Source organism: Nansenia antarctica (assembly GCF_963989245.1).
Source record: "Nansenia antarctica genome assembly, chromosome: 14".
In the NCBI taxonomy this organism is placed as follows: Eukaryota; Metazoa; Chordata; class Actinopteri; order Argentiniformes; family Microstomatidae; genus Nansenia; species Nansenia antarctica.
The window spans coordinates 19059995-19076026 of NC_137684.1; the positions used below are offsets into that span (position 1 = coordinate 19059995).

A 16032-nucleotide genomic window follows, 5' to 3' on the forward strand; every position below is an offset into this window, starting at 1 on the left:
AGGGAGAGAGAGAGAGAGAGAGAGAGAGAGAGAGAGAGAGAGAGAGAGAGAGAGAGAGAGAGAGAGAGAGAGAGGGGGGGGAGTGATAGACAGATTCTGAACATGAAACAGAGCAATGTCATGATGGAGGAATAATATAACTATACATAGAGAGTAAAAGGGGTGAGACTTTAAATGTAAGAAAGTAGGAGCAGGGCATCATTGGGACTAGTCAGGACAAACTCTCCGATACTACTCCAACCTGTTTGCATGCACCTGAGTATGACTCCCAAGGTGGTCTGGCCATGCCTTTTCTCTCCATACAGTAAGACTTGTGTCTCATCCCTATCTGTGCTGAGCAAGCCACAGAACAGGGCTCCTCAACCCTCTCAGCCTCATACTGCCTATAGGGGGATACTGCCCTGAATGTACTACTGTATGTCCCTTTGAAGTGCTGTACAGTCTTGTCAATGTGCCCCCATCCTTCCTTCCATTCCTCCTCGAGGGGCTTGCTACCCTGCTACCCTGCTACCCTGCTATAACGTTACCATTGACTAAATGCCCTCTGGGCTCGTTGTCCCATGTCCCCAGTCGTACCCTGACTCCTGACCCCTGACCCCCCACAACCCCAAAGACAACCCCGATCCCTCCATGCACTTGTAGATACTACTTCCACCCTGTTTGAAGAGCAGGTTCATTGAAAGAGCACTCCAACACTATTGTATCGTGACAAATATAGCATTTTTGGTTCCTCTTTTTCCTTGAGTTACTCTTTTTATATTATGATAGGATTACCTTATTGTCTGTGGTATATTGGTTCATGTGTATTATTCTTATTACAGTATTATTACTACTACTACTATTACTACTACTACTACTATTACTATTATTATTATTATTATTATCATTATTATGATGATTATTATTAATAATATTATTGATTGATTGATTTTTATGGAGCAATAAGTTGTGTTTTTTGGACTGTTTCTCCCTCCAAGCTCCGTTCAGAGATAATAGGTTTGACTCTTACCTGCTTCGCCATCATTCAGATCTGTGTATTGTAAAGTTTAAATATATTATATATATACTGTATACACTAAGCTGTCTCTGTCCATGTAATGAACGTATAATGACTAAGAAATAAAGACTTTATGTCAGCATTGGGTCAAATGTCTCAGTTGAACCATGGTCTGTACATCAACACTGGTCTAATCAATCTTTAGAGGTCAACTCATTATATGGATAGTGATAATAAGTGTCAGAAATACTCACAAAGTAGGGTTCACTTGAACACCCTCCACAGTGGCTGAATAGATCAGGGGCCGTATTAATACCGCATCTCAAACTAAGAGTGCTGTTCCAGAAACTTCAATTCAATCACCCCTGGGAGAGACTACCCGATCATAATTCACGCATAATTCATGCACACACCACATTAAAAAAATAAAAAATATTCGTGCATTTTTCATGTATTCTGCCAGTGTGTGTGAGAAGAACAAGACTGTGATATTATTCAAGTGTACAACATAAATGATCTACACTAAAACAATATCCTTGGTGAAGATATGTACAGTACAGCAGCCTTCATAGAGGAACAACAGAGACCACTCTCATGTGAACAATGAGCGCTTTCATTTTATTTAGATACTATTTAGAGACTAATACATTTCAGTGAAACTACTACTACTACTACTACTACTACTACTACTACTACTACTACTACTACTACTACTACTACTACTACTACTACTACTACTACTACTACTACTACTACTACTACTACTACTACTACTACTACTACTACTACTACTACTACTACTGCTACTTCTACTACTACTATTATGTATTTTATTGTATCCATACTGTAAGTATTTGATTTTGTGGTGGAATATGCCCTGTAGATAATCCATTCTTAGGTTACACATTCCACTATAGCTAAGCTCAGTCAAAGACAGCCTTGTATGAGACAACATGTGTATCACTGTAGGCATACAGCATGTGGTCAACAGGGCTGTAGTTCAGAGACTGGAAGTTGGTGGACAACTTCTTCATGCGGATGGCAACGTTATAACGCTCCACGCCCGTCTCAGTGTCGAACGAGTAGAAGATCTCCTCCGTCGTCCCGTCCACATAGCGCGTGGCATAGAGCACACCGCGCGCCATGAAGGTGTTGCTTATGGCTTTCTTGTGGGCTGTCGTGTTCCAGGTTCGACCCAGGATCGGGGGGCTGCTAGGGAGCACCTCGGACAGCACTAGGTTACCGTAGTTACCGGCCGAGCTGGAGACCACCCACACACCAGATTCATCGGTAGCCAGATCCAGGTCAGAATATATGTAACACGAACTTAGCCCGGAACAGAAGTTGTAGACGCTGTTGACGGCTGTGCCTTTGGGAAGGGCCACAGAGGTGGTGGTCTTGTCAGTGAGGTTGAAGCGGCAGACCTCCGGTTTGTTGTAGCATCCGTAGTAGAGCGCCTCGCCGTACATGACCACGTTGGGTCCCTGGATGGTGTTCGTGGTAGGGTTGCTGGCGTGGATCAACACGTTCCCCGGAACGCTCACCCCCACGAGCAGAGTGCTCTGGCTGCTGTAGCGGCGCACAAAGTTGGAGTACACGTTGGAGACGGTCAAGGGCACCAGCCAGTACCAGCTCTCCTTCCCTGCGGCAGGTTTGGGGTCGCGACCCCACGAGCCATAATGGTAGGAGGCGCCGTATTCAGTAGTGGAGAAAATGAGGGGACCAGTCACGTCCAAGAGGCGTCCTACAGGGTTTGGACGAGAAGACAGCAGGGACAGCAGTGTCAATTTGATGTCAATTCAGGAAGTGACTTGTATTTACACATTTTAAAAGAAAAAAAGGAACAACTTTTCACATCAAAATAGGATAAATTTCAGTTTTTTAGATGTGTGTGTTAGGTGATATGGCCCATACCATGTCGTGGCTGGGGGGGCGGGACTGTAGCAATGTGGTTTCCCCTGCACTGGTCCAGCTCTCTCTTCAGACGTTTGTTCACCTGTTGTCTTTTCACCACCTGCATGTCGTCAAACGTCTCCAGATCCCTCATTGCCTCCCTGAGATCCTGAACCTGTAACATAAAATAGTGGTATAGGAATGAGGAGTATCAGATGACTCTGAACGTTTCTTTCAAAGAAAGGTTGAACATTCTGAAGAGAATGTGTCCTATTGATGTACAGTTATGTGCACGAAGTCCCTTTATGTCTTGTATGCTGGCTTGTGTGGGTATGCTTTCGTGCGGTTAAACGCTATAATCAGGACCTAGAACATGAAGAGAACAGTTCCCGACAGTTCTCAGTGTTCTCTATGGTTCCGTACCTGTGTATGTGTGTCGGTGTGGAGACGCTGGTGGCTGCCGGTGGTGCTGTTGAGCTTGTTGAGGAGCAGCAGCACCTCCGTCAGCTCGTTCTCTAAGACCTGCAGGGACATGGCCCCATATAAGTCCCCGTCGTTCTCCTCCTCCAGCGCGACCATATCCTTCTCCAGCTGAGGCAGACGTATGGACAGACCCAGCAGAAGGCTTCTCACCTCAGCTGTCTGCAGGAGAGAGCACATTGTGTTGTTTCTATGTTGTTAGTTGTAATACCTCGGGTCGATCAGCTTTGAAATGAGCAAATTCACCTGAAATTCTATCGGACACCAGTGCTTGCATATCTCTATCTCTTTTTTTTAAATCCGTATCGTAACTCTCCTATCTTGATCTCCTGATTGGAGGATATGAAAGGAAAATATTAATTATACTTCTACTTAGAGCTATTTTTTATTCCATGATAAGATACAGTAGCTAAAATACATATACACACAGACACATATACACGCACATAAACACATAGCCTATACGTAGTTTTCCATCACACCCTGTACTGCAGTTATACAGTAGTATAATCCATTAGTACATTTTTATTATTTTTTTTATTCCAAATGTCAGATGCTCACAGATTAAGACATCTTTCCCACTATATTACTTTTTGTAACATTCAAAAGAAAAAAAAAGAAATTTTTTTGCTAACTCCATAAAACCATAAAAATTGACGTTTGCAGTCTGATTGGCTGAAATGTCGAGGCCAATGAGACGGCAGCCTGCCGTCTATTATAGTTTTGACCATGTACTGAAGCTATTCATAGCTTTCATGTGACGTCACAGCATAGTGGAAACGCCCACCTGACGGGCAAAAGGCACTTTTTGCGGGCAAAACCCACGGGCAAACCCCACTTTTTGCGGGTTAATAACTTTGATTTCCCGTGGGTTAGGAAAATAATTCCAACGTGTCCGGAAAGAGGAGAAGCCAGGGAATCAGGGAATCCAAAAGTTTTTGAATGGAGTCGATCCTCCACTCCTATCACCGTGGACACAGCAAGGAGCGAATTCCCGGATATAAATATCCCCTCGTCCCGCTAACAGCAGCGGTAGAACTCCCGGTTGATCGAGTTTCGTATTAAAAGTATATCTTCTCGGGGTGTCAGCGCGGTGGTTAAGGGCTCAAAATGACCGTATACTGATGGTAGTAGTGTGTGCATGTGATGAACAGCATCATCTGTTCAGGAAACCAGAGCATTTTTCCCTGGTGCTCTGGACACACCAGACCTGTAGTGGACTTGGCTTTCAGTGGAATAACATCATACGGGTACTTTCTCATAAGTGCTTGTAAAGGTGAGTTTTCCCTTAGCAACCTACCTTCACATAATAACAGTTTAAGTTCTATCAATCACATACACGTGTGTGCTGCCTTTGTGTGTCTTTGAATTAATGCTGACTGACACTTGTTATGTATGGTTGTCTTTCAATGCATGATCCATGAGGGACTTTAACAACCTGGCTGAAGTTTTCCAGCTAAAATGTAACACAGGATGGTCTGAGTCCTTTAAAAAAAAGTTGTGCTCTGTATTAAGTCGTTATTCTTTGGTCAACAAAACAAAGTATTCAGGGTGAACCCACTAAAATGCAGTAATACAGTAAATACAATATGTTGTACCTTGTCATAGTGTTTATTTGTCTTTTTACCCGTTATCTTTGTTATTCGCAGTGGCAAGAAGCCCAGTGGTATTACAAACGATTTGACTATTTATTTATGAAGGCCATGCCATTTCCTTTCAAATGATATCATACTTCAAGGTTTATAATAATTGTAAAGTTCACCAAGCAGATGTGTGTATGTGTGTCACCTCTTCCTCTGTGCCTTGAGCATTTATATAATGTTGGAGACCAACATTCTACAAACCAACTGTAATAATAACCGGTGTTATTCACGGACAAAGCCGGTCAAGGAGGCACCTTTTGCGGGTTAATAACTTTGATTCTCCGGGGGTTAGGAAAATAATTCCAACGTGTCCGGATAGAGGAGAAGACATGGAATCGAAAACTTTTTGAATGGTGTCAATCCTCCACTCCTATCACCGTCGTGTATCTTGCTAGTTGTTCATGGGTGAGGTGGTCTAAATAGTAGGCAGCCGGTAAATTGCGTCCACTCGCCATGTTGCGCGATGTTGCTATGATCCTTTTTGCCCGTCAGGTTGGTGGTTGCTAGGGAAGAAACCACGTGACTGAAAGCTATGAATACAGTGTGGGTTTACAATTGCATTGTTTACAATTGTTTGTGGGTGTAAAACAAGCTTATATTTTGGGTTCTGATGGGGTAAACTCATGATGCAAGTAATATTCTTTAAGAATCAATGGCTATATCATTCATTTAAAAGTAAAAAAAAAAATATGTACCAATCCCAGATTGGCTCTTTAACTGTCAAGATAAATGTTAAATTACATACTTTAATTGTTTACAAATAAATGCTCAAAACGAAGCAAAAAGTACCTTTTTTGCTTATCACAATTTCTCTGGGGAGCAGACTACAGGATTGACTGAGCATGGCTCGAAAATGTGATTGAAAGTATGTATTTTTGATTGTCTTGGGAGCCGTTCCCAATGTTCTTTTTAGCTGGCTATAATTCAGACCAATTCGTTAGAAGCCTATAGCGTCTCTGCGTAAAGTCTGGTAAGCACTTCGTGTTGTAAAATGCATCAGTTCTGTAGCCAAAGTGGAAGCACTGACTGCTACAGTAGGTACTCAAACATTTTTTATTTTTTTTTCTGGACCCTCCACTCTCCTGCGGCGGAGCCCCAAATGAGTCTTGGACAAAATGATTGTTCCTTAAATAACTTAATTACTTATTAATTATTATTATATTATTACTTAATATTACTAAATGTTTTACTTAATTGTATTGAAAACTATATAGAACTGCATGAAGACAACACAATACAGTGTTAAACCTTTCAAAACAGTAGGATATCCTTTAAAATACCCCTCAAGAGAGGCCATAATAAATCATAATTATGTCAAACTGTGTAGAATTGCAGGAAATGCATTCATAAGGGTCATGTCATTATTACAGTTGTGTTCTTTACTTGATAGGTTTCAACAGTTCTTTGTCAGGTCTGTTGTATGACCTGAAATTGGTAGCTAACTTGAGAGCTGCATTTTGGCTATCATGCCTTTTTCAGTAGACAATCAACTAATACACGTTTCTATTTCAGGATGGCAACTTCAATACCACATGGCCAATAAAATGGGGAAAATTATACAGTATGATTTAGCAGTATGGGAGACACAGAACACCCCCCCCCCCATTCCTTCATGGGCCTTTTACATGCACAGTATGATTTATCACGTATCTCTCTCTGTATGCTACTTATGTCAGAGACAGTAAGAATCACTTTGTAGATATACTATTGCAAACAGACTGTACCTGCTGTGGAGTGATGTTTTGAGTGCATTGTGAGGCCACGGTCTCAACAGTCTTCAACTTGTCATAAGGGAAGGGGAGCTCAGAGTTCTTCAGCTCACATACACAGTCGTTAGGAGATGAACTGGCCTGCGATGAACACATGGGAAGAGCCACTCCAATAAACACGCACACGCACACGCACACGCAGACACATACTATGTCTTAACTTCCACACAGGTGCTAAATAACACTATTTACTTTTTACACTCATTATACAGATAGTATATACGTATATGTTTTTGCTCAACACAATGTACAATACATTACCTGCAGGACCATAAACATAACCCACGTCAATGGCTGCTTTCATACTGTATTCACAGATGAAGTCTATTCCTAAACTAAAATACATCTTCAATGGGGATTTTCTTATTTAGTCTAGGACTAAACTTAATCTGTCTGTGTCTGGGAAACTGGCCTGAAGTGATACAAGATACAGTATCTTGTCAATAAAATCTGAAGTCCTACTATGCATCTACAGTTGCAACATGCACCTACTACTGTATTGCCTAGTCTACTGTACAGTAATTGTAACATAAGTGGTTTGATGAACCTAGCTTGCAAGAGTATCCTCGACTGAGACCTGAGCTCCCCCAAGCTAAAGCCTTTGGCTCCGCAGGTTAATACAGAATTGTTCTTGAGTGACAACGGCAATGTAAAAGAGGATGTTTGAGAGGAGAACTCACAGTAGCTGTCAGGAGCAACAGGAGCAGGATCATGGTCAGTGTCGGAGAACCCACAGCATACTGAGACTGGGAGGCAAAATCATTCCTTTTGAAGACACACGCAGTACACACGCACAGAGTCACAGGGTTACCGAAGGCCGTGTCACTTGTGTAATTCAAATGCCGAGAGTAAGCTAGTTCCATCATGAGGATGCGAAAGTATGAAATTGATGACACAGACATGGGTTTGTTTATGGTGTGTGTTATGATTTCCCATGATCAGGTGCATGGGAAGTCAAAGTCAAGTGTGATGGGAACTGAGAGTGAGTTAGGTTTAGCTCTCATGCAATGAGGTCAGATGTTTATATTTATGGGACCCCTTGAAAACAGAAGTGGTGATTAGAGTGCAATGAAAACATTCATTTTCAACATGCACATCACGCGTATTCCTCATTTTTCTTCCCTTACTGGCACGCTCTGTCGCTTCAGCACAATTTCAAGGACCACCCATCTTATGACACAAGAGGGACCACAGATCTGTCTCTCATGCTATTATGTGCACTGTTCAGAGGGTCTCATATCCACTCTGTCCTCATATCCAACATGAGGCTGTCTGTTGCGTTCTTGGTCTCTGGTCTTCTCTGCATTCTTCCTCAGGTAAGACCGACTATCCTGCTTATAATACTGACCGGGTTTGAACCTAGGCCATCAGCGTGACACCAGACTGTGTTCACCTGCAGAGCTTACTGTATTTAAAAGATACATTATACATTACAATGTATATATGTATATGTATATACAGTACCAGTCAAAGGTGTGGACACACTTCATTCATTCAATTGAATGGGAAAGTGTGTCCAAACTGTCAATGTTTTTGTCTTAACATATTTAATTGGTATTTTTGTTGGCACTGTAATGGGGACAGGTTGTGTGGATAGTGCGACACTAAATTGTAGCCTACCATTCTACAAAAGAAGTTCCCTCACATATATCTTTTTTTATTATTGTATTTTACTGTATTGAATTGTATTAATACTGTATACTTCTCTCACATTGTTTTTGTATTGCTTATTTTAAGTTGAGAGACCAGTATCACAATCTCTTCTTGTGAGAGAACAGATAGAAGGAGAAGCAGCTATTAATCAAGTCAAGTCATTTTCTTAATTAATAATGTATTGTGTGTATCCCAGGGCGATGGCCATGTTCAACGTATTGTTGGCTCGAAGAAGGCCGACACCTCCTGTCTGTGCCAAGTCAACAGTAGCGTTTGGGCGTTCCCCGCCCGAGAGTACGAGGCGGTGGTACAACTGCTGCAGGACTGTGACAACTCCTTGCAAAACCTTAATGAGACGGTAAGGGACACACTAGATCTGCAAACTGATGTTGAATATTTAAATGAGTTCAAATTGATTTGTGTTAGGGTTATGGTCAGGGCAAGGATCAAAGCCACAATCCATGGAGGAATTTCCAAAAGAAAATCTGTGGGCTTGCTTCAGCTGGTTAAAAGTATTTCTATGTCAGTGTAGAATAAGTAACATTTTTACTTTGGAAGTAGGCTACAGTACCGTACTAGTGTACATTTGGCATTTTACTATAGTTGAATGTCTTACCTGATTGCTAGGTACGGGAAGGGAACGAGAGGCTTCCTAACTTCCAGGAGCTCATTAGAAATGTGACGGCTCGCCTGGAGCCGTACCAGGAACTGCACAACAAAGGTCTGTACACCTCCCTGCACCTGCGGCAGCTTAAGGAGGAGCTGGACCAGCTGGAGGAAGACATTGGCCCCATCCATCAAGAGAAACCGAGCGAACATACTCAAAAACTCATCAATGAGGTACTTGGAACGGTAGTGTGATGATACTATGCCTGTTGCAGCAGTGTTTCTCAACTCTGGTCCTGGGGTATTCCCCCCCAGAGGTGCACATGTTTGGTCAAACCCAACCTGATTCAACTAAGAGGGCTTTTGATTTGATTTGATTTTTATTAGGAATTTACATAGAATCATTTACGCATCATGACACTAAGTAATGTCCAGAGGATAGCACTCGATAACACTTATTTCCAAAGTGGTCCTCGATGGAAACATAAAATGAAATAAAACAAAACATCACACAGCATAAAACAGCATAAAAACAGCATAAAAACAGCATAAGAAAAAAAACAAAAAAACGAATCGGAATCACCCTCCCTTTCTTAAGGGTGAGCCATTAGTTCTCCCCATAAATATGACTTCACTTTTGTTTTAAAGATGGCTTTGTTTTGGCTTTGCTTAATATGCAGAGGCAGATGGTCCCATAAAGAAATCCCAGTATAGAAAAAGGAGCTTCTTGCTGTTTTACCTTTGACAAGAGGAACACTGCATGACATAATACTTCCTCTTGTATTATAATCATGTATACTAATCTCTCCATATCTATGTTACAATTCATATATTCAGGGGCCCGGTTATGAACTATATCAAACATATGGTTGAGTTTTAGTTGTTTTACTCGATCCTCTACAGGTAACAGACCAACTTCTTTAATTTCCATGGGTCCTATGTGTGTCCTGGGAGGAGCATTAAGTATATCTAATGACATTATTCTGTGCTACCTGCAATTTGTTCGTAAGTTTTTGGGAAAGTCCGCTATACCATGCGGAGCATGCATAATCAAACTGAACTGGCTTGGCAAATCAAGTGTGTTCGTGCTGTGCCAGAGCAAAATTATGGAACCCTGGGGAGACCCTTTAGAAACATTCACTGGTATGGTGCACTCTCTTTCTCTCTCTGTCTTCCTCTAGCTGTATAATCTGAAGTGGTACTGTAGTAGTGTATCAGTGAAGCCTCTCCTACAGTGACTGTAATTGTGTGGTGTCAGGTGGTTCATGTCCGTGAGCAGGTAGAGAAGATGCAAGTCTCAGACGATGTCAACATGAGATCGGTGACGAACAAACTTCGCTATCTGAAGAATGGCCTTGAGTCCAGTAGGACAATCCCAGAGGATTTCACAAGTGAGTATGCATGTGTGTTTGTGTACGCATGTGTGTGTGTGTATATGTGTCTGTGACCTGAACCCTGCTGACTGTGACCTCTGAACCTCTGGTCTCTGTCTCCTCAGGTGGGTGCAACAAACGCCTCCTGACCAGCGTCAGCAGCCCTGTCGTCACTAAGAAAAGCCCGTGGGGGACGACCTACACGTCAGGCTCCTGGGGCCGCCAAACCATGCGGGAGGCTAGCCAGGAGGAGGTGGACCGGGAGGAGAGGAAGGAAGTGGTGGAGGACAGTTACTGGGTCTTGTACCTGACCAGTGGCTACTATGGCAACGTTGTGCGTTTCTACAGCTCCTACGAGGACTTCATAGCCCCTAAGGACCACAAGGACGTGTACGTGGCGCCGTCCGCAACCCACGCCAACGCCATGCAGGGGCCTGGCACCGTGCTGTACGGTAACGGCCTGTTCTTCAACTGCTACAACTCTCCTGACCTGTGCCGCTATGACCTAGCGTTGAAGACCACGCGTCGTCTGACGCTGCCGGGTGAACCCGGCTTCAACAACAAGTTCCCCTACTGCTACTACGACTGCTGGACTTACACTGACATCGACTTCGCTGTCGACGAGACCGGCCTCTGGGTGATCTACTCCACACTCGGTAACCATGGGAACCTGGTGGTGAGCCGGCTGGACGCGGACGCGTTCAACGTGACGCACACCTGGACGACACAGCAGTTCAAGAAGTCTGTGACCAACACCTTCATGGTGTGCGGGGTTCTCTACGCCACACGCTACAGCGATCAGTTCCACGAGGAGGTGTTCTACGCCTTCGACACCAAAACGGGGAGGGAGGACAACACCCTCGCCGTCCCCATGGATAAGGTCGCCAAGGGCGTTGCCAGCCTGAGCTATAACCCCCTCGACAGACACCTCTACATGTACAATGAGGGTTACATGATGTCTTACAAAACCTTTTTCTTCTAGTATGTATACACCTGTATACCCTTTGCATGACATTATAGTTAAAGCGACGCTTAAAAGCATTTAAAAGGAAAAGCCCCATCCAAGTGTATTTGTGGCTATAGATATGTAAAGATTTAATTATCCCCCAATGACATCATAGGGGGTAATTTCTCTTAGGACCTTTTTCTTTATCTTTTTCAGTACAGAATGTTGAAAATCGCTGTTTTCACATCATATGGTATGTCTCTGGAGATACTGTCATGAATATCATAAACAAAAGAAAAGTAAAGTGTCCTTTTAAGAGTGTGCACTTATACTGTAGTGTGTAGGGGGTCCATGTACTCTTTATAGCCGCTGACTGCTATCTTTATCACGTCTACTCAAAATAAAACAACTCTGAAACTCTGTTAATTGTCCTGAAGATGTTAGTAATGTTCCGAAGCTGTATATTATACTGCTGATCCACCATAAAAGTGTATTTCACAATTGTTTCATAATTTCATAATTGAGTAAACTGGCTTCAAGAGCTACAGACATTAATGACAGTTCCCATACAGCATACGAACATATGAGTGTCTTTATTTAGTGAAGTATGGACATAAGCAAACAGAGGACACACACACACACACACACACACACACACGCACACATACACATACACACATTATTTGTGTAGTCTTAGAATATCCATAATAGTGCTCTTGTTCCCTGCAAAAAAAAGAAAAGAAGGAGAAACTTCACCAGTTAGTTATTATTAGAAACTAGTAATTAGTCATTAGTATTGAAACTAGTCAATTGTATTTCCAAGGCTCTTCATCTATTGATGTTTTACCATTATATGGTTCAACTAGACTTCAATCTCCAGCCTCTGTCTCCTACACCTCTGTCCCCAGGTGTAAAGGACTACTAGGAGGGCAGACGCTGGGATCACTAGGGGTCAGGTCTGGATCTTCGTCTGCAGAGAGAGAACCCTTCTCGTCAACAGAGTCATCGGCTAATGCTTTTATGCTCAAATTCTAATCCAGGCTATGGAGAGTATACAATTATGGCCTAGGATGCCACAGGCCCAGGGCGACACATGTAAAGAGTAGTAAACTACATCTCATCAATGCAGCTAATCAATCAATCTCTTGTACATTAATGCAGCACAGACATTATTTGGAAAAGCTGAGACAAAGTAAACACTGTAAAGTCTAAGTTGCTATGTTGTTAAGTTGCACAAAGTCTGTTGTTTGTCGGTCTGTTGAAAATCATTTAACACTTAGCCGTCCGTACCAAACACTATTCAATCACATCAAGATCAAGGCATCTCAGGTGTATGGCAGCTGGCTGTATGTACTGTAAAGTAATAAACTCAGCATCGACAGCAACACAGTGTAAAAGCAACTGAGACTGAGGAGATGTATCAATAACCTGGTGTGACCAGCAGAGGGTGCTGAAGGAACTGGAAAAGAGAGGTCATGTTGGCAGGAAGTTGATATTACCACTGACCTGAGTCTACCTCCTGACTCTCCAGAAGCTGTTGTGCCTTCTTCAGTGTCCACTGCAGGAGCTGCAGCTCTGTGTACACACACACACACACACACACACACACACACACACACACACACACACACACACACACACACAGAACAACTGATGGATGAAAACACACACACACACACACACAGACACACACACAGACACACACACAGACACACACACACACATACACACACACACACACACACACACACACACACACACACACACACACACACCACTCTAGCCAAGAGATACTGTACTCATCAAACGGACCTGCTTCGTGTCGTCGCGCTTTCTCCCTGTCCAATTCATCATTCAGTTCATCCACTTCTCTCCTCTGCAGCTCCAGCTGGATGTGGTTCACACACAAATACAACATGATGGGTCAAATACAATGTATTTCTGCTTAGGGTTAGAGGTTGGTTAGGGGGTTAGAGGAGTCAGTCTGACCTGTTCTCTGAGGGTCTTGACCTCTGCAACTAGCCTGATCACACACACAGCCTGCTGCTGATAGGCTACCAGAGCCGCGGTCTTCCTGAGGGACAAGATAAGCCAATAATAACACCGTGAGAGAAGGGTCACAGGTCACACCCTAGCCTGGGTGATTTGGTCTGCCACACATGCATTGTGTTGCTGTACTGAAACACCAGATTAGACTCACGCCAGGGACACCTCCAGCTCCAGCTCTGGTAGAATCAAGGCAAACCCTGGGTTACGACTGTTTGACTCTGCACCATGGGAGGGAAGGGGAGGGGAGGGGGGGGAGGGGGGGGGGGGAGGGGGGAGGGGAGCAGGGATGGTGGACAGGAGGGACGGGAAAGAAGGTTAGTTGATGACAGTGTTCCTCAACTCAACGGTCCTGGGGATACTGGTACCACACACCTGATTGCACTTAAAGCTACAGCGTAATAGTCAAGGCCTTGAGAGCTGGCTGACCTGTGGTGAAGGGAGGCAGGTAGCTCATCAGTGTCGTGTTGGTCCAATCGTCTCTCACCTCTCTGTAGGATGAGAGCATTGCACAGAGACCTGACACACACTCTTGAGAGACGGATCCGTTGGGCACACATCGACCCCAATCGACAACAGAATCCGAATATAGAAAATAACGTGACGACTTAAAATCATACCGTCCTCATCTACTGTCTAGCTGGTCATGGTGAGAGCGTGAGTGTGTGTGTGCGTGTGCGTGTGCGTGTGCGTGTGAGTGTGAGTGTGAGTGTGAGTGTGAGTGTGTGCGTGTGCTTGCGCGTGAGTGTGTGTGTGTGTGTGTGTGTATGTGTGTGTGTGCTTGCGTGTGTCAGTACCTGAACCTTTCGTTCAGCAGGGCGTCGTCCGTGAGGCCGCAGCGTGAGAAGAACGCCACAGCCTCTGGGTCGGCGTGAGCCAGGAACGCATCGTAGGAGGGACACATCGACTGGCTCTTCATCAGCTGGCAGCCACACAGGAACACAGAGGACAGAGGTCAACCTTGGAATCGTCCAAAGTGGCTTCCTCGCTTTGTTGAGGAAGCCCCCGTAGATGCAACCAAGTGTAAGACATTGTTATGGCCAGCAGGGGGGCCTCTAACCACACAGGGGGAGGAGATGACAGATGCAGAGTACCAGGTTTTCCGAGTTTGGAAAGACTGGGGAAATCCTTTGCAGAAAGTAGCCAAAAAGGGGTGGAAACCTGTTTGAAATGACTGACGCCTCGCAACACATCAAAACCAATCGACTACGGGGCGCTTGGGTGGCGTAGCGGGTTGGGCGTTGACCATTGACCATGTAACCGCAGGGCTCGCGGTTCGATTCCGACCGTGGATATGTCCTGCATGTCATCCCTTCTCTCTCTCTCTCTCTCTCTCTCTCTCTCTCTCTCTCTCTCTCTCTCTCTCTCTCTCTCTCTCTCACCCATCCTTACTGTCAAAAGCTCTACTGTCTCTATCAATAATTTAAAAAGTATGAGTGGGACTGCCCCAAATTACTTAAAAAAACAAAAACAAAAAGCAATCAAATACCTTGTAGCATGACGCACAACAAGCTACCATTCTACAAGGTGTGTGGGATATTTTCTTGGAATTTAGCATCCAATGAAATTGCGAGCACATTCTCCCATCCGATTGTGCCGTCCGACTCAATCCAAGCCAGATCAGCTCAAACAAGTCTAAAACTCTCCAGACCTTCAAAGGAGACGTGAGACCAGTGTAATTAAGGAGGTATGGCTACGCCAGGCTGGAGGCAGAGTGACTGTGGCAGCAACATCCAAGGAGGGAGCTGCCCTGATTTGGCCCACAGCCAGACACACCCAGACTCCTCATGTAATAACAGAGAGGGCCAACGTCAAAGAAGCATATATTCCCTCGTCGTGGTTTATCTAAGCACTAATCACTATCTCAAATATTCAGTCAGTTATTTTCCTTTTTCCCCCCCATCTTGGTAGCTAAAAACCTTTCTCAGAAACACAAACTGGAGTCATTTCAGGTTGGTCAGTAATTTCAGACAGATGGGAAAAAATATAGCCTGTGTCTCTCTGATGCTTCCAGACTGCAGTGCAAAGAACCACTGATTTGCCCAACCCCACCTCTATGATGGAGGGACATCCACCTTACCTTTAGGATGTAGGGACCCCCAAACCGACCTCTATGAGGTAGGGACCCCCAAACCTACCTCTATGAGGTAGGGACCCCCAAACCGACCTCTATGATGTAGGGACCCCCAAACCGACCTCTATGAGGTAGGGACCCCCAAACCTACCTCTATGATGTAGGGACCCCCAAACCGACCTCTATGAGGTAGGGACCCCCAAACCTACCTCTATGAGGTAGGGACCCCCAAACCGACCTCTATGATGGAGGGACATCCACCTTACCTTTAGGATGTAGGGACCCCCAAACCGACCTCTATGATGCAGGGACCCCCAAACCGACCTCTATGATGTAGGGACCCCCAAACCGACCTCTATGAGGTAGGGACCCCCAAACCGACCTCTATGAGGTAGGGACCCCCAAACCTACCTCTATGAGGTAGGGACCCCCAAACCTACCTCTATGAGGTAGGGACCCCCAAACCTACCTCTATGAGGTAGCGACCCCCAAACCGACCTCTATGAGGTAGGGACCCCCAAACCGACCTCTATGATGTAGGGACCCCCAAAC

General features: G+C 44.4%; 2 protein-coding genes across 2 annotated transcripts; one reads left to right on the top strand and one right to left on the bottom strand.

Moving 5' to 3' along the window:
• Positions 1 to 1920: 1920 nt before the first annotated feature.
• On the bottom strand, positions 1921 to 7495 carry LOC308169927 (olfactomedin-4-like; the record flags this gene model as incomplete). The annotated part of the gene is made up of 5 exons (XM_080544660.1): positions 1921 to 2741; positions 2912 to 3065; positions 3314 to 3532; positions 6738 to 6863; positions 7463 to 7495. The coding sequence occupies 5 exons, from the start codon at positions 7493 to 7495 to the stop codon at positions 1921 to 1923; spliced, it is 1353 nt and encodes a 450-aa protein (XP_080400786.1).
• A 549-nt stretch (positions 7496 to 8044) lies between these two features.
• Positions 8045 to 11396, top strand: LOC308169928 (olfactomedin-like; the record flags this gene model as incomplete). Its single annotated transcript, XM_080544661.1, has 5 exons — positions 8045 to 8098; positions 8632 to 8793; positions 9063 to 9275; positions 10321 to 10432; positions 10540 to 11396. 5 exons carry the CDS (start codon positions 8045 to 8047, stop codon positions 11394 to 11396), a joined length of 1398 nt encoding a protein of 465 aa, XP_080400787.1.
• Positions 11397 to 16032: the final 4636 nt, after the last annotated feature.